At 41.5% G+C, this 18,588-nt stretch overlaps 1 protein-coding gene across 5 annotated transcripts in view; it reads right to left on the bottom strand.

The window, feature by feature from the left end:
- Positions 1 to 18,588, bottom strand: part of si:ch211-106a19.1 (uncharacterized protein LOC561797 homolog) — a 51,461-nt gene that overhangs the window by 16,374 nt on the left and 16,499 nt on the right. For 3 of the 5 annotated variants that reach the window (XM_034238311.1, XM_034238312.1, XM_034238314.1), the window contains one exon: positions 1,785 to 2,035. In XM_034238311.1, coding sequence (XP_034094202.1) covers positions 1,785 to 2,035 — 251 coding nt within the window. Of the gene's footprint in view, positions 1 to 1,784; positions 2,036 to 13,442; positions 13,461 to 17,008; positions 17,297 to 18,588 lie in introns of those variants that run through there. The other 2 variants (XM_034238313.1, XM_034238315.1) reach the window with 2 other exon arrangements.

The following is an 18,588-nucleotide window of genomic DNA, read 5'->3' as shown; positions in this document are numbered from 1 at the left end:
AACCCAATGTCTTTGGGAAACCACAACCCTTACTTTCAAGAAAATGCCTAAAATTGCTAAAAACATGGGTGCAGAAATCCAAAAGCCCTTACCCTGCACTGCCTCCTGCTTGAGGAGTCATTTACAAGCCCAAGAATCGCTACAGGGAGTATGGGCAGCACTTTTTTCTCATTAGAAGCGTGTTCTCTGCAATACTGATGGCATTTTAATGAGTTAGGCAAACCAAGAGTCTTTTGTATTGCTTGTCCAGTGAGTCTCAATTTCCTGTGCCAATTAATAAAGACAATGGGTGACAGAGAGAAACAGGAAGCTCATTATTTTTTAGCAAAGACCTTTCACATAAAAAGTACAATTTAGATGTTCCTTTTTTTCCATCTCAAGTTTCCTAACAAGCTGTTTGAGAACAAATTTCAAGATTGAAGAGTTATCATTTGCTATTGCCTGATCCCAACCTAATGCTTGATTCAGAATCCAAACCATGACTGAATCTGACCGAACAGCCAGACATTTAACAGTGAGTATGCGTTAAAGCCTCATTAAACACCAACTACCACAAGAAGAAACAACGCTAGCAGCAAAGCCATTGAGAGAAGCAGAAGGAAAGACAAACCTTGTGCGATTGTCTGGTTTTCAGAGCAGGTCTGTCTGTCTGTCTGTAGTCCAGAAGCCTCTGACTATCCTCACCAGGCAGGGGGGGGTGGAGGGTTTGAGGGGGGTTTAAGGGCTATTCCTGTCCCCCCTTCCACCCACCCACCATCATATCCAGTATCCTTTGCACCTCAACTCTCCCTGAACTCTCGTCCACTGCTAACTAAGTGTGAAGCCCAGAGAGGAGAATGGACCAGCAGCAGAAACAGTAGAGAACATGCTGCTGTTCATATAGTAGAGACTTCATATTTGGTAGTGGGTGTTACGTGTGAAATGAAGCTGATATGGTTCAACTTAACTGCAATATGTTATTTTGGAAGAGGGATTATTTATAGAGGTGTTTTGGACGGGTGCCTTTATTTCTGAATGTAATAGATAGGCGTAGATTTGTACTGAGTAAGTGTGCTTTTGAAATATCTTCAATCAATTGTATTTCACTTATCCTGCAGAACAGCAGCAGAAAACTGTTTTAAACTTTGAGCTTTTCTCCAAGCTTATTTTTATTACTATAATTTGTGGACACTCATTAAGAAATATTTGTGTTTAAGTAAGTTTAAATGGACCTTTAGGGTGTATTGAAGGATGTTTGAGGTACTGTTGAATTATACTGTGCTTATACATTACTTAAAAGACCTTTTATCAATGGGATAAAATCTAGCTGCAAATCTAAATCAGATCAGGGCTAAAGTGAAACGTTCCTATTCATCTTAATTACACACCTGTAAAGTATTGTGACGCCAAATTGGACAAAGAGTGCAAAGTCATAAATTCGTTTTTGCACATTTAAATCTGACATATATCCGTATTGAAACATTGTGATCATCGGATATTTATTCCAAGTATCCAGCCATGCAAAAACAATCTGTAAACCACGGAGAGAGTTAGTATCTGTGGTCAGAAATAGTATTTTTAGCACTTACTGCGAAGGGAGAGGACAGGATCTGGCAAAGTCCAGAACTGCTTTTTTAAGGCTGGGGTCTCCATGCCTCGCTGCTCTCGTTTAAAATGTCACACTGTAAAGTCATCTCATCTCTCGTCATGCGCTAACCAGGGCACTATAGATGGCTGGCGTTCCTGTCACACTGATCATGCCAAAGCGTGCAGGACTCGGACACTGCTCTGTCCCGGCTACTTACATTGATCATAGCATTGGAAGTGATGCGGAAGAGGGTGGCTCGCTCGTTGACTGCTTTGATCTTCTCCCCCCCCTCCACGGGCACTTTCAGCCCCTCGAGTTCACTGAGCGAGCGCTGCAGGGCCGCCCCGTGCTTGGCGATCAGGTCATTACACGTGCTGAGGTCATCGAGCTTGCTGACCAGGATCTTCAGGGTGCCCTGGAGCTCGCTGCGGTCCGACTGGGATGTGGGCTCCTCCTCCCCCGAGTCATCTGGAGAGGAGAGGTCAGAGGTCACATATACACCATCTTGAACAAGAGAGGATTATTAGGACTAGTGAGTACACCGATCATAAAAGAAGAGGTTGACAAGGACTATGTAAAAAAAGGTTTGCCTTAGAGAGCATTTCTTACTGTACAGCTGCTGAAATACATAGAGCAAATACACATGTCCATATCCTGACAAACCTTAGTCACATAACTCGCTATAGACTTAAAATTGAATATTTGGTAAAGCGTTGAATCCCAGGTCAAATATTAGTTAAAGGTCTTGAACATATTGTCTTCAGTTATTTCAATGTGATATAAAAAGTATGTTTCAATGTATCGTCCTTGTTGATGTTGCGAATGGAGCTGCTGTGATGCAAGAAAAAATGTCAGACCTCAAATCAAATCCATATTCAAAGAGAAGAATATTTCCTAAAGCAACTGTTTTTTGTGTTTCTGTTTAAATAAATACATTTTATAAAACAAAAAATAACAGGAGCAGGAGAAAAATACTGAAAATGAGGACAAGGAGGACCCTGGTAACATGTTTGTAAAGATTTGAGTGCAGAGATAGAGTCTCTCCACCCTCTCGTCGCCCTGCAGGCCCTTTAATGTCTAGACAGCGCTGTTCTGCTGTCATCTACACACCTTAAAGAGTACGCTTTGTCAATTTCAAAAAGGTCTGTTATGTCGCTGATAGGGGAAACTGTCACAGTTTTCGGCAGCACTGCAGAAACACTTTCTCCAGAGAACAAGGCAGAGGAGGAGACTTCAGCGCTGTCAAGCCTATTTAAACCATGGCAGTGAAACATGGGTCTCCTCGGGGGGGGAAGCTGAGCGCCTGGCAGTCTCAGGACTACATTATGTAACAGCAACCGGGTTTAAATTTGACCGGGACCTTCGGCCAGTCGAATGTCAAGCTCTACTGAGGAACACGCAGCACTGAGACGTCTCCGCGGTGGATTCATCATTAATAAGCGCTGGTGCTTTTTAGACATCCAGAAAATGCTCCAATTAAAAAGGATTTTAATGATTTTTTCGTCAAATACAATGCAGCAAAAGTTCCTGTCTGCGATATTTTTTGACTCACTAGTCATGGCAACCGTGACAGCATCAATTTAAGAGCCTATGACCGACACTTCATTTTAAGGCCAGAACTGATGTACATTTTAAAGAGTAAAAAACATTTTGTTCCTAGTGGCATGGCAAAAACGACAGCCCGATGATCAGTCAGTTCAATAGTTTGGTCCAGAATATGAATATTCAAGGTGAAAACTTTCCATGGGAATGAAAAGGAATAAATTGGCAATGTTATATTTACTATGTAATATAGAAATACACCTTTCACGATATAATCAGCATACAGAATCAATTCATTTGACAAATAAATCAATTAAAATATGGTGAGTTAGTAACCAATGGGGGAGGTACCTTTGAAAATCTGAGCCAACAATGTGTGAACACTTTTTGTGGTTCAAAGTGTACAATGCAAATCCATTTTATCGTTACGGAAATTCAATCAATCGATTAATGTAATTTATCTAGCCAAAAATCACACATTTCTCCGGGGTATTAACAGTGTGTTCATAAAACAACACCCTCTGTCCTTAGATCTTCATAGTACACAAGAATATTTCCATAGAACCCCGAATATATTGATATATATTACCACAATTAATGCTGGGAAAAATAGAAGAAACCTCAGGGAGAGCACAAAGGAGAGATGCCTCTCCCAGGACAAAGAGAAGTGCAAAGATGTTGTGTATAGATTAAGAAAGACAGAAAAATAACAACATAGGTAATCCAACCACGAGGCACGATAGGAAGAAACCAGATGAGAAAAGAAAGGACTGGAGACAACATCTCTCACCATGTTTACATTCCTCGGTATCCATTTTCCCTAAAGGTAACCAAAGTTCATCCGCGAAGAGGAAGCACACACTGAGAACATGTTGAAAAGTCCTTCACAGAGACACACATCAGTCCAGCCAAAGGTTAAACAAGCAGCCTACCGTGAAAACCCCTAAAGCTCCTATTGATCTAAAATCCAGAAATGGAGTTTGAATAAAAGCACATTGAATATCAAAAGCACTGCAGAGAAAGGAAGAGGAACAAGCTGTGGTGGTGAAGTCCGAACATTGACCAAAGTGTGGAGAGACGTCCGCTGCAAAGGAAAGCAAGGAGACAGTGAAGGAGGCGAGGAAGTTCACAGAGTCAGGGAGGATAATGAAATAAGCCTTAAATGAATAATGTGTGACTTTGGCCGGTCGGAGCAGCTTCAAACAGATAATTGAGTTGGCGAGTTGATGTAAACATCGTCCCACGAGGCAACAATAAACCTGTCCCAAATCACTTTTGATTGGATAAATGTATTCATACGCCCCAGAGTCTAAACAAAGTTATACAAAAGACAAAATAAGAAAAAACTGACCGAAGGACATTAAATCAGAAAATGTAATTTGATTGAAATGTTTATAAGGTAATCAGACACTAAAACCTGCATCTTGAGATACTAAAAGTGGCTACCGTCTCTCCTGAAGATTTGTATCTAGTTTGAATGTTTCCTTTAAAATCATTGAATACGAGAAGTTATTGCAACTTCTAATTGTATTTAGTTTTGATTGGTTAAAGTGGGTCTGTTTGACGCTCTGAAAAGGCTTCTGTCACACCAGCAACTACCTCTCTGCTTACTTTAATCTCCAAAGAGGTACAAGACACAAGGATCTCCGATGTATCTTGGATTTGAGTTAAGCCATATACTGCTAGACATATTAAATACATTGTAAATACCGTACAAAACATTATCAAGCTATGAAATAGACCTGGAGTTAATACCAATCAAGGCTGAGAAAATGTCCTTTCCTTTGTCCCCCTTTAAAATGTAAATTATGGAATCTGGATATTACTACTCCCAGATTTCCTGCTGTTGATCCTTGAAACAGGACATTAAACATCGTGAATTGATGGTCTTCTCTCCGAGTGAAGATGATACATTCAATCAACATACATCTCTTACCTAAGCTCCTTTGTGTTTTTGAAAGTCATCTTTCTGACAAAATGCTTTTTCAGCTTTATAGATAAACCAATATGAACCTTCATATTGAACAAAAAACCCCTGTGTACATGTATATGTTCTATAAATGAATAATCCCATAAAACTTCTGCAAAAAGCTAGAGAGGATTCTTCATGGACCAAGGAAGGGTTTTTATAGAGGAGCCACCTGCAAGGACCTCAGTTAAAAAGAGCATACAAAGATATAATGCATCCTGCCTTCAAGTTTCTTCAAAAAACAATAACCAGGAAACTCATTTCAGTTTTGAAGGAAAACCAAGACACCAGCCTTGCAAGGTAAGCACTGACTGAGTTACAGAAAGCCCAACGCCTGGGCCCTGCATCATCTCCACATTTGAGATTGTGAAATGACAGAGTAGGGTGGTCATATTTGCATAATATGCAGTATACAGTTTGGACATTTTAGAGGTATTGTGAGGATAAGAAAGTGGCTAATGCTATGGCTGTATCTGCTCAAATATGATGTACAGTTAGGAAGTCTAAGAGTAAACTAAAATACCAGTGAATATGCAACACTTGTTCGTATTCATTACCCTCATTCTGCCAATGATTTCAGTTTTCTAAGCAATGCCACTTAAAAATAAACTGCCATGTGTAACAGAGAAGAGACTCTGCTTACAGCACATTGCCTGTAAACCCAATTCTCATGCCTCAATGACAGAACAGTGAGCTGCAAAAACAAATGTTTGCCGTTGGCTCTAGAGTACAGAGAGCCTTTAACAACACAAGGCTTTTTGCCATACAAAATGTGTCAGGAATGTCCTTTATGTTCATTGAGCCGGATCCATGTAGGATCGATAAAATGTCAAGCACTACCGGACGAGTTTGATTACTGTCTGGAGATTAAAAAAACGTTCAGGCTAAATATCTATCAACTGTATGTCACTGACACATGGAATAGAAAGTGAAGACGTGTTTTTTCCAATAAACCTGGGTCAATAAATACACTATCTATGCTGCCTCAATAGCTCGGCCGCTCACACTTCTGTTCTCTTTCTCCCCAACAGAAGATGTGGATGGATGGCTCTCCGTAGCAAAGTCGTCATCACGAGGTAAGGCCAGAAGCCCATTACCACACCAGTCATGCCTCAAGGGCGGTTACTCCCCCCCCCACAGTCCAGCACCTCGGAGAACACCCTGCAACGACACACATGCACGTCTGTTCCCAGTTGGTTCCTACTCAGAACGTGATGGCATATTTTAAGCAAATATCTGTGTTTGTGGCGAGCTAGGAAACAGCTCAACACATCCATCGTCCGTCCATCAATCTTCAGTTTGTGCATGCTGTAGGTTCTTCTCCTTTCACTCCTTCCTTAGTTTGCATCTCAAAGTGAAGAACAAAAGAGCAAGCGAGAGAGAAGAGAGCGAAAGTGGAAGCGGGAGTATAAATGTGGGAGAGCGTAATTGGGTGAGCTGTGTTCTTGCTTCTGTCCCACTGTCAGCACTCGTCTCTCGTCCCTGAGGACTTCCTGTCAGCTCAGTGGCTGACAGGATGTCTCTCTGTGACAGAAAGACGTGCATGTCGAGCAGCAGAGCAAATGGGAGACATGTCCTGCCCCTCTGAATTAAAGATGGTATTTGAACATACTGAAAGGCTTAATCAGAAATATTTAGAAGTTTTTCATCTTAGAAGCATGCTGGCATTCACGGCATGCTTGCTATATATGTAAATAACAGGGATTCATCAGTGGGATGATAGAGAAAAACATATACGTATATTCTGTTGCAAACTATTTGTATTTACCTGTAATTTGCAGGTGACAAAGTTGCACAAAAGCTACCTTTATATGAGATTGTAATCTTCAGTTGTTGTTCAAACTGCTTAAGAGAGCTGTCAATTCAAATGTATGAGTGTATTGGATGATGTCGTTTTTGTTCTGTTGAATAATACATTCTCTAAAGACCATTTAGCGATGAGATTTCACCACAACGGCGCAAAAGCCAAAACAAAGCCACGGAAGCCCATGCTTGGATCACATCTATCTTCAAAGGGCGACTGTGGCTGCGAGGGAGTGCGGTCGTCTTTCAACCAGAAGGTTGTGGGTTCGATCCCAGCCCGTGCAGCCAACATGTCGATGTATCCTTGGGCAAGATACTTAACCCTGAGTTGCTCCCGATGGCATGGCCAACGGTGTGTGAATGTTAGGTCCTAGAGCAAGTGGTACTGCTCTATATGAATGGGTGAATGACATGTAGTATGTAAAGCGCTTTGAGGGGTCATAAAGACTGGATAAAGCGCTATATAAGTACAGTCCGTTTTACCATTTCAAAATTAATTGTTCACAGTATTCAAAAAATTATGATAGAATTGATTGATTGATATATTGATTGATTGATTGATTGAATTGGGAGGGATGAAACCCTCTTTAATGGTCACACATGCAGAGCACACAGCACACACACAGTGAAATGTGCATTTAACCCATCCTAGTACCAGGAGTCTAGTACTAGGAGCAGTGGGCAGCTATTGTACAGCGCCCGGGGAGCAATGGGAGTGGGGGAGGAAGGGGGGTGTCCTGTGCACTGCTCAAGGGCACCACGGCAGGGCAGGAGGTGAACTGGGACCTCTCCAAGTAGCAGTCCACACTCCATATTTAGGTCTGGTCGGGGAATTGTACCGGCGACCCTACGGCTCACAGTCCAAGCCCCCACTGACTGAGCCACTGCCGTAAATCAGATATTGATTTGAATGATCCAGCTTTGATGATCAATCTGTAGACCACAGAGACGGTGTGTATCTGTGGTTGGAATAGATATATTTCAGGACTGACGGCAAAGAAAGAGGAAGATGATTGAAAGAGAAAACATGAGAAGTCTATCAGAAACAGGAGAAGGAACCAGGTAGATGAAGAGCGAAGATGTGTCCCTGGGGAGGGGGGTGTAATCCCGGCCGGTAATTGCTAACTGGCTCCACACCCCCCCGAGATACATCACAAGGGGACAAACAGAGGAGACGGCAGGTTAAAGCAGCTCTCCACAAGCACATGAGAAACTGTGCAGTGCAACTCATCACTGTCCCCAGCGCTCTGCGGTACAGCTCTGCCAGAGTGTCCAATCGAAACAGCAGAAGAAAAGATTAACAGCAAACTGCCGCAACTAAGCAATGACTTTTAATTCAGTAACATTTCCTAATGTGCTACGATAGACAAAATGAAAAACGACCAGACTGCTGACTGCTAAACTGTAGATGTATATTCTGGTGTGCTGTATAGATTTGATGAATTCCCAGCTAGTGCTTGCTTACTTCCCAACTCCTACTGTCTGAAGGTGTCATTCATTACCGTACACCCTCTGAATACTAAGAGCTCATCTACACACGTCTGGTCACTGGGATCGGATTTCCAGGAACGGACTGCAGTTATAAAAGAAGATGTTGTGCTCTATGGAGACCATGAAAGCAAGAAGTGAAGCCTGTGTTTATCATCTGTAAGTCATCAGCAGTGACGTGAATAATAATTCAAACTCATGTGTACATGCATTCATGCTCACACACATACATTCTTCAATTACATGCTGTCAAGCCGAGAGAGGAGGGTCTGCTGACAGCTGTCCTGGTTCATGTAAAACAGGGCTGGTATCTAAAAATCAAGTAAGAAATTTGAATGTTTTTGAGCGACATGTCTCCTGATATTGCAGATTGGGGATCGGCATCCTTAATATTCGTCTTGTATGTTGCAAAGTAGTGGCTCATGAACACTCACCAACAAATCATTGGGATGCAGATTTATCGTCCACTTAAAGGTTTAATCTTTAACATTATCTTGAAATCCTTTTTCTTTTAAATATGTATCTATAGTTACAATGTTTTTATGAATAACGATGCAATATATTGTACTGTAATCAGTCGTTTTTATGTTTTTAAACAGACCTGGCATGCTTTTGGGATTCACAGGAAATGAATAATACATGCAATACAGCATTACTTTACTACACTAGTTGTGTTTATCTTATTATCTTTGCCTTTTAAATGCCATTATATAATGTGTTTTTACTGTATTTATTCTTAAATGTCTTTTATTTTATTTTGTAAAGCACTTTGAATTGTCACTTACTGAAAGGTGCTATATAAATAAACTTGCCTTGCCTAGGCAAAAATGAATTTGGAATCCTTCATGTAATTAAAGAAACGTACCTGGTGAAATACTTAATTACAGTAACTTGCCATTTTATCAAATACAGATTATTCTGTATGCATTTTTCCTGCATAGACTGTTTCTCAATTGATTTCACGAAGGCTTTGTTTCTCTTACCGTTACTGAAGTATAACATATTTACATCGAAAACTATTTCTAATCCATATCCGGAGTCCGACCCTTGTCAATTAACTACAGGGGTCCCTCAGGGCTCTGTTCTTGGTCCCCTCCTCTTCTCCTTGTACACAAACTCGCTCGGATCAGTCATTAGCCCGCATGGTTTTTCATACCACTGCTACGCTGACGACACCCAATTGATTCTGTCCTTTCCCCGCTCAGAGACCCAGGTCGTCGCACGCATCTCTGCTTGTCTAGCTGACATCTCTCAGTGGATGTCTGCTCATCACCTCAAGCTCAACCTTGACAAGACTGAACTGCTTTTCCTTCCGGGAAAAGATTGTCCCACTCTTGACCTGACAATCAACATCGGCACCTCAGTTGTTTCCCCGACTCAGACTGCAAGGAATCTGGGTGTGACCCTAGATAACAAACTGTCCTTCACTGCAAACATAGCTGCTACAACCCGTTGCTGCAGATACACGCTTTACAACATCAGGAGGATACGTCCCCAACTGACCCAGAAAGCGACGCAGGTTCTGGTCCAGGCTCTCGTCATCTCACGCCTAGACTACTGCAACTCCCTCCTGGCTGGTCTACCTGCATGTGCCATCCGACCTCTGCAGCTCATCCAGAATGCAGCGGCTCGTCTGGTCTTCAACCTTCCTAAATTTTCCCACACCACGCCGCTCCTCCGCTCCCTCCACTGGCTTCCGGTAACTGCTAGAATCCACTTCAAGACAATGGTCAATACCATGCTGCGAATGGATCTGGCCCTTCCTACATCCAGGACATGGTTAAACCGTACACCCCAGCACGTGCACTCCGCTCTGCATCAGCCAAACGACTCGCTGCACCCTCGCTGCGAAAGGGACCCAAGTTCCCATCAGCAAAAACACGTGGGTTTGCTATCCTGGCTCCAAAATGGTGGAATGAGCTCCCCATTGACATCAGGACAGCAGAAAGCTTACACACCTTCCGGCGCAGACTGAAAACTCATCTCTTTCGACTCCACTTCGAGCGATAGAACTATTAACAAAGCACTTATATACTAATAAAGGACTGGCTTATCTAAAGCCAGTTGAGTAGCACTTGAAATGTTTTAGCTCTATGAAACCTGATGTACTTATATGATTCTGTTTTCTTCAAGTTTGTATTTTGTTGGTCGAACACACTTATTGTAAGTCGCTTTGGATAAAAGCGTCAGCTAAATGCAATGTAATGTAATATCCCTCAATCATACTAAGCGCTGTAATGAAAACTACATCTTAAAAATGTACACTTGATAAAAACTCACTGTTAAGTTACTCTCACTGATTCTCTGAACATTTTATTATGTAAAAACGATTCAGCAGGATCGTGATCGATGGGTTAGAAACCTGTGATCACAGGAAGTTAGGCATCCATCATGATAAATGTCCCGGTGCCAGTGTTGCAAAAATAATGAGACATCAAGGTCCAGTTTGATGGACTGTCCAGTTTAAACTGTTTAAACAGTCCAGTTTGATGCAATGAAGAAATAAATAAACGCAGTGTCAAGCTGTTTGAAGGTAATGTTGCACTTTGTTTGTTCATGAGGTGTACTTTGATGAAATACTTGTTATAGTTTAAATGACTTAATTGATTATATGTAAAGCGTCTTTGAGCATTAGGAAAAGCGCTATAAAAATCCCATGTAATATATTATTATTATTATCAAACCAGAAAAGAGCCTTTACAGAGTAGTCGTCTCTCGAATGTACTCTTAAGCTATGTGCATAACTGGAGTTCAGGGGCTGACCCTGCACTTGACCCTTCTTACCTTATTTGCAACTAGGGAGGGAGAAAAGCAAAACTTCTTCTATCTGTGCGGACCTTTATACAGTCTATGATGCACACAAATTGACCAAGGTTTCACATTCACTCTCAGAGCAGGAACACAGACGTCCCTCCCTTTATTATCAAAGTGCTGAGGAATCTCACACGGTGGTGCGGCTCCAGAGAGCTTACACAAACACACTAAAGATGAGTCATTACAGCAGCACACACCGACTTGCCTTGCCTGACCACAGATGCCACTGACTGTAACCGACTCAATTAACGATTAAAGGTGGGGTATGTAATTTATTTCAGAAACACTTTTTGTTATATTCCATGGAATGCTCTTAACATCCCGATAGCAATGAATATATTAAATGCTTTGACAATAAATACAAAAAATGTCATTTGTGGAAGCCGTAGTACTGTAAAAAGTATGACCAATCATCTGAGCCGGCCCGGCTAAAATAACTGGATGGCCTACCTGCCTGTCAGCCTTCCATCTGTGCGCGTTCGTGTGTGTTGGAGGAGGGGCTCTGTAAGGAAGTGGCAGATTTTTTTCGGCTGTGTATTTTCAAATTCTAGTGCACTCAAGCTGGTTTCTCCAAAATTACCTACCCCACCTTTAAAGACTTCATAAATATATATTTCTCATGCAGAGGAACTATTGATCCAATAAAAAGATGGATGCAAATAGTGGATGGCCATACTAGGTCTACAAAATAGGGTACAAGGGCAGTTGTACATGCTTTCTCAGGATCAAAGTAACTGTTTTTTTGTAGGTTTATTCATCATTTTTACAAGGATATAGTTGATATGTACCAACAGGAATCTCACAACTGCATGTAAACTTTAATTTAATAATTTAATTAGACAGAAGTCACAAAATGTTTCGAAGGCTCGTCAGATTGCCATCAGGTTTGTAAGCACTAAGAGTTAATTCAGAAACTTTTCTGTTCTCTGGCAGCTTTCTTGTACTGCTTCCCTCTTCGGTTTTGTTTTCGAAATCACAATTCTTCCTAAAACTGGAGCACCGCTGTCATGGCAGTGACAGTGAAATGACATGTCTGAATGTGATTGTTTGGCATATCATGGGGAGCTGCGACATTGTAAAGCTTCTTATTATTCAAGCTGTTTTATTTGTAACTTTTTTCAGCAGTGGCCGAGTTGGAACATTGAGTTCTCCAATTTACTGAGCTAAAGGGGTTTGTACTGGCCCTGAGCCAACACTCAACCATTGTTACTAAGCTCTGCGTCAGTAACATACATTTAGCTGTGCTCTGCTAAAAAACAATCTTTATTTTTGATTGGTAGTAACAGAGGTCGATTTTGTATTTGCTTGGTAAGGACATATTTATACTCAGTTATTATTTATGTTTCTTTAGTACAGTATATCCTTCTATTAGTTAGTCATACTAAAAGCGAGGTTATTAGTTGTTTATGGACATGGAAATAATGAGTGAGTTGACCAAGGTAAAACTAGTGTTTTAAAAATGTCAATGCACATCGTTTTTAAAGCCAATTTGCCAGAAATAAAGTGGCTAAGAGCGACGCGTCATGTGTTATGGCTGTAGTTTCATTCGCATATCATGTACACAATTAAAATCCTGCTGATTGAACTACTTTTTGATGTCCTCTTACTCAAATGATGCATTAAAATATCTTAAATCCACATTTGTAACATATTTTCTCTATCCGTGTTTCAGATCTCAACATGTGAAACTCACAAAATGGATGTCTTCGAAGATGTTTAAAGTTTAAACACATTATCCAAACACGTTCACATTTGAATGTTTCCATCAGCCAAGACATTGCTTTGCTATCACAGCATGTCGTGACACTATAAGAGAACAGCGAGTACTATAGCATTTTGTCCCTGAGGAGTTTCAGACTGTTGAATCGATTTCAGAGTTGTGATGTGTTGGTTGCAGCTCAGTTTTGTTCTGTAACCTAATCACACCCAACAACATTAATATTGCAGAGAGTGTGCAAAAGTGTACTATGAAAAGTCGTAAAACAACATGGCGGATATTACCTATGCCCGACTCATCTCAGTGAACATACAGAAACAAAGCCAGAAAGCCTGGGGCTGAAGAGCACAGCTGTTCAACTCAACGCAGTCCAACTCTGCCACGAGCAGGAACAAGGAATGATGACGTGAGAGAGGTGGAAGACAGAATAAGATGTGCAATGAAGGGGAAATGTAACAGCTAACACATATCTTCATGTTGTACTCCAAAAGTACATTTTCATTTAAAGTACATACACCATAAAGTACACTGATGCTACTAACCTGTGATGAGCAGTAATATCTTTGCAAAATGTTTCACTATTAACCAGTGGCGAGCCGTGACTTTTATACCTAGGCCCTCTGACCCCCCCTTCCCTCGAAAAAAAAGAAGAGATATTACGTCTCAACGTAGACTTCAGCGGAATATCAAAACAGTGGTCCGGGGTGCAAAACAGTGGTCCGGGGTGAAAAACGCATCAATGACAGCGACCCTCTACCACACAAAACAACACCATTTATATAAACACCTATCATGACAGGGCACCCACAGCCAAGTAGCAATTACAAATGAATTAAGTCGGCACGGCGGCCCGCATTGAAAATGACTTAGGCCTACCTTTGATGATCAAATCACTGAAACACAAAGTCCATCCTCCTGTCCTTTTGGATGAAGCACTTGCGGGTCATTCAGCTGATCCTTTGCCACTCCAGTTTATCATTGTAACTACTCGGTTAATAATTTCGCAACGATGTCATCACTATCACTGAAGTGAGCCATCATGAACGAACTTATGCTAATCATAAATCTATCGATCATAAATCTATCGTTTAGATTTATGATTCAAAAATAATAAAAGTAGGATAGACATGTGGATATTATCCGGCTGAACACAACGTGTATTTATCTAACAGGTTCGTTTTCCACAGACCTTATTTCGAGCTATTTTCCAAAGTCCTATGGAGAAATCCCGTTGCTTTCTGTCGAGGGAATCTGAGCGAAGCTTACTTCCGGGTTTTAGGACGCGTCACTGCACCACTTGCATAGACCTCACAGCGGGCGGAACCTGTCATAAAGTCCGCGAAAATAAAGCCCGCCCATTTAGAGGGATGATATGATTGGTCAATTGTACTGTCATTTGACATTACTCTCTACTATAGCGGGCCCTCTGTGAATGTAGAGAGGGACCAACCGGAACCAACAAGCTCTCCCGCGTCCACACAGCGGCGTGCGTTGAAGCTTCCAACGCTTCTGCCCATTCACTTTGAATGGGGTGACATCACTTTTAGCCGAACTGCATTTTGGGAAGCGACGTGGAGCGTTGCTGGCTTCAAAAGTTGAGCAATGTTCAACTTTTGACGCCTCGACGGAGGCGTCAGCCAATGAAATCCCGTTTATGCAAATCTGCCAGTACAAGCGCTAGCCAATCAAACCGCGTGTATGCTGGGAGAGACTACGCAGGTCATTTGCTCATATTCCAAAAAATGGAGGGAAAATTCATTATAGCGGTAGTGAATCACCCGGTGCTGTATGATCAGTCCCTGTTCATCTACCGGGATACAAACCGGAGGAGCGAGGCATGGAGGGAGGTGGCAGAGACAGTGGATGAAACTGGTAGGTTTTCGCCTGTTTGGGGTTTTTATATCCAGTTTACTTCGTTTTAACATTGCTATTGCTTTGTATGTCGGGGGCGGGAGATTCATGTGATTGGTTGTTGGTCGCAAAAAATCCCCAAGCTTCAGATACGCCCACCGCCAAGCGTCAACGCACGCCGCTGTGTGGACGGGCCGCTGACGGCATTTAACCCTTCACATTCCAACAGAAACTGAACAGGCAGATTGGAAGGATTTATTTCTTTGGAAATATTATTTTTAAATACAATTAAATCAAGTTATTTTGGTAAAATTAATGAAAAATGTAACAACAAAAAAATATAAAAAATAATATTTTTTATTTAAATGTTTTTTTTTTAATGTTTTCAAATATTATTTTTTTGAATATCTTAGGCCCTCACAGAGGGCCTAGAGGGCCCTGACGGCTCGCCACTGCTATTAACATTCTATGACAATGTATTATGCAGGCTAGTATTGCATGGGACAGCACAAACTAATGATGGATTCTTTACACTATACTTGTCTTGTTGTAAAGTTTGCACTTTAGGACCCTTGGAAATATAGCATGTGCTTCTTACACTTTAAAATGATAGAAATAAAACTACTCGCATATTATAAATTGTCAACTATTTGAATAATCTACCAAAGTCAAACTTCTTTAATATTAGATTCTTACATTTGAACCTGTTTTGGCAGGGTGTCCGCGGGGTCTTAAAAAGTATTAAAAGTTGATAAATCAATTTAGCGAAAATTAAGGCTATTAAAAAGTATTAAAAAGTATTAAACGGCATTTTCCAAGGTATTAAGAAGGTCCACAGTAACGACAACATGAAACACCCTTTAGGCCTGGCATATGTACTACAGCGTTTCCAGCGGTCTCGTGTGAACGGACACGTTAATTAATCGAATGCGTGTGAACGGAAGACTTTTTTGCGTTTGCGTATGTGTTTTACTGTATGCGTCCTCGTGGGGCCGGGGTCTAAGCCAAACTATATCCGGTCACAGAGATCCGATATTTTAAAGTAAGGTATCGACCCTAAATATAGTCTATATTAAGAACGAGAAAAGAACGAGAAAAGTCTTAACATATATATCGTTTTTTGTAAACATATGACAAATGTGTGAGGGTGATGACGTCAGAGCATCGTCCTATGTGCCGGGCTTAGCCCCGGACAGCCCCAGCCCAATTTAACCCCTGGGTATTTGTGAGGGAGCTCCTATATGGCATTACCCCGCTGAAGCTCACCAAAGTTTAATATATTTCATAGTTCAAAGTTTTGTCAATTGTTTTGTTTATTGGTCAAATACTGGTTTCTAATGGTTTCTGAGGAGTTCTACTGGAATGAAAGAGCACAGAGTACAGAAGCAACAAAGCAGCATACTGCATTAAACCTGACCTTCACAGAGAGGTTGAAGTTCATGTGGAGAGGAGGCTTCAGTAGTCTGTCTGCACTCTGTTTAGTTGTGCTATCTTACAATCAATATAGTAAATGTGAGGTAAAGTGTGTCGCCAATGTAACCGGTTAGAACTCGAAGTTGCGATGAGGTCTTAAAATGTATGGAAAGGGTCTTAAAAAAGGTCTTTAAAAAGGTATTAAATTTGACTTCAGGATTCCTGCATATACCCTGTTTGGTTTCTTTACTTCTCTAATCCAGAAAACAGATTATCTATGAATTGTGTTTTAAGTGTTCAACAAATCAACCTTTGAGGACGTTATCTTGGGCTTTGGGAAATTAGTATCAGCATTTTATCCCCATTTTCTGATATTTTAAAGATCAAACAACTCTATTAATCAAGAAAATAATAATACAAGAAGTGTAATTTATATTTGGTTGCAGCCCTACGCAGTTTCACGCTGCCAACCCATCATGTAGGCATTAAAAGGGTCCAACTCATCCATATGCACATTTTTGGTGGAGCAGGCGCAGTGAAGAGATGGGAAATGTGTGTGAGCAGGAGGAAGAAGGGAAAGAGGGAAGGAAGCAGTTAGGGGGTGCAGGAGAGAGGACACTGCTCTCATTACAGCATGAGGCGCTGCATTGTGAGGGGAGGCTGCAGAGAGGAGAGCCTCCATGGTGACAGATGACAGCAGCAAGAGAGAGAGAGATGGATGGATGGAGGGATGACAGCTACGATGAGGAGGAGAAAGAAGGATGAGGAAGGTTTTTGTCATTGGACAGATGGAGAGGAGTGTGACAGCTCCGTGCTAATGTCTGATAGCATTAGCTGTACTGACCCTGGTTGACTTTACTCAGGCAGCCCGAATGGCAGAGGGAGCGGACCGTCCCCGACTCCCAGCAGCTCCGGCCCTTCATCCCCCTCTCTGCTCCTGAGAGAGGCGACCCCGGGACACTACATCATCCCATCGAGGGGGGGGGGCAGAGGCAACGACTTTCCCTGTTCAGCATCGCAGCGTGCTCACACATACATGCATACTGACACACGTACACACAGCAAAGAGGGCAGGCTCTCCCTCGTGTGGCTTTTCCGGAAACCCGCCGCTACACACACTCACAAAGCTCGGCACATTTACAGTTCTCCTGCACATGCTTCTCTCAGTGCGGTGCAGATTGGGAGAGGGAAGGAGGGAGGGAGAGAGAGTGAAGCAGAGAGGAGATAGGACTCAGCAGCCAGCAGTCAAAACGTAGACCAGAATGCACTGCTTCCTCTCTGTAACCCCCCCCTCTCTCTCGGTCTGTTCTCCCATAGCCTGACAGAAAAGTCAACTATTTCAGGAAAGCGAACGGCAGAGATGGTAATGAGTGAAGGCAGTGTCGCTTCAAAAATAACACCACAAGGAGCTTATGTAGGAGGAGACACGAGGGATGAAAAGATTTCAGATGAAGTTTTGACATATAAATCTCGCTATTAAACCAAGGGCAAAAGGTCAAACCGAACATCCCTTCAAGAAATTGTCCATTTCCTCTCTTACTGATTTGCCCTTCCTCTGTCAGACTCTGTTTCTGGTGCTGATCACTTCAAATCTGACCTCCCGCAGAAAGGTCACAGCACATGCAGTATACAGTAGCTAGCCCTGAGCTGTTATAACAAACCTCACTCCCTCCCTCCCTCCCTCCCATTTCAAATCAGGTGAAGGTTATTAGCAAATATCACTGACAGTGTACATCTCACACTGTCCTGTATGTCAAGGTCACCTCAGCTACCTGAACTAACTCCCCTATCCTGTATGGGCTTCTGTGAACACATACATTACACCATCTCTAGGTAGGTCTATATTGAATCTAATCTTAGCTTAATCACATCATGATGATCAGTACAACCACCTCCTGCTATTATTTCAGTCAATTCTGCAAGTTTAGTTGTACGCTAATAGAAAGCAATGATACAAAATATATCAAAATGATTTATTAAGCTTGTTGTTTCAGACATTAAGAATGGAGAACTTGGTCGTATGTCATTTATAAGAGTGGTATTTTCATTATGTTAATGGTAATGTAATCGTGATATATTAATATCTTAATCTCGTTATTGTGAACTGCCTGCAATTGGTAATAAACTCTAATTCCAGTTTATTAGTAAATACATTATTTCAATCTCATTTTTTAGGTAGAGCAAAAACAATTAGTGACATCGGATTGTACGAAAGTCTAACCACCCAATCAGCTCAAAAGGACCTTATTGTAGTGATCTCTGTTATGCGTGTTTTAATAATGTATAAACAAAGTGCCTAGCTTTAGTTTTAATTACCTCTAGAAATTTAATATTTAGCATGTTTTGCTTAGTTTTAATTATGTTGAAACTGTAGCCCAGAATACACATAGGCTGCGTAGTGTTGAACGATAATGTGTGGATTTA

This window comes from Gymnodraco acuticeps, unplaced genomic scaffold, assembly GCF_902827175.1.
Source record: "Gymnodraco acuticeps unplaced genomic scaffold, fGymAcu1.1, whole genome shotgun sequence".
Classification (NCBI taxonomy): domain Eukaryota; kingdom Metazoa; phylum Chordata; class Actinopteri; order Perciformes; family Bathydraconidae; genus Gymnodraco; species Gymnodraco acuticeps.
This window is presented reverse-complemented; position numbering and strand designations above follow the sequence as displayed.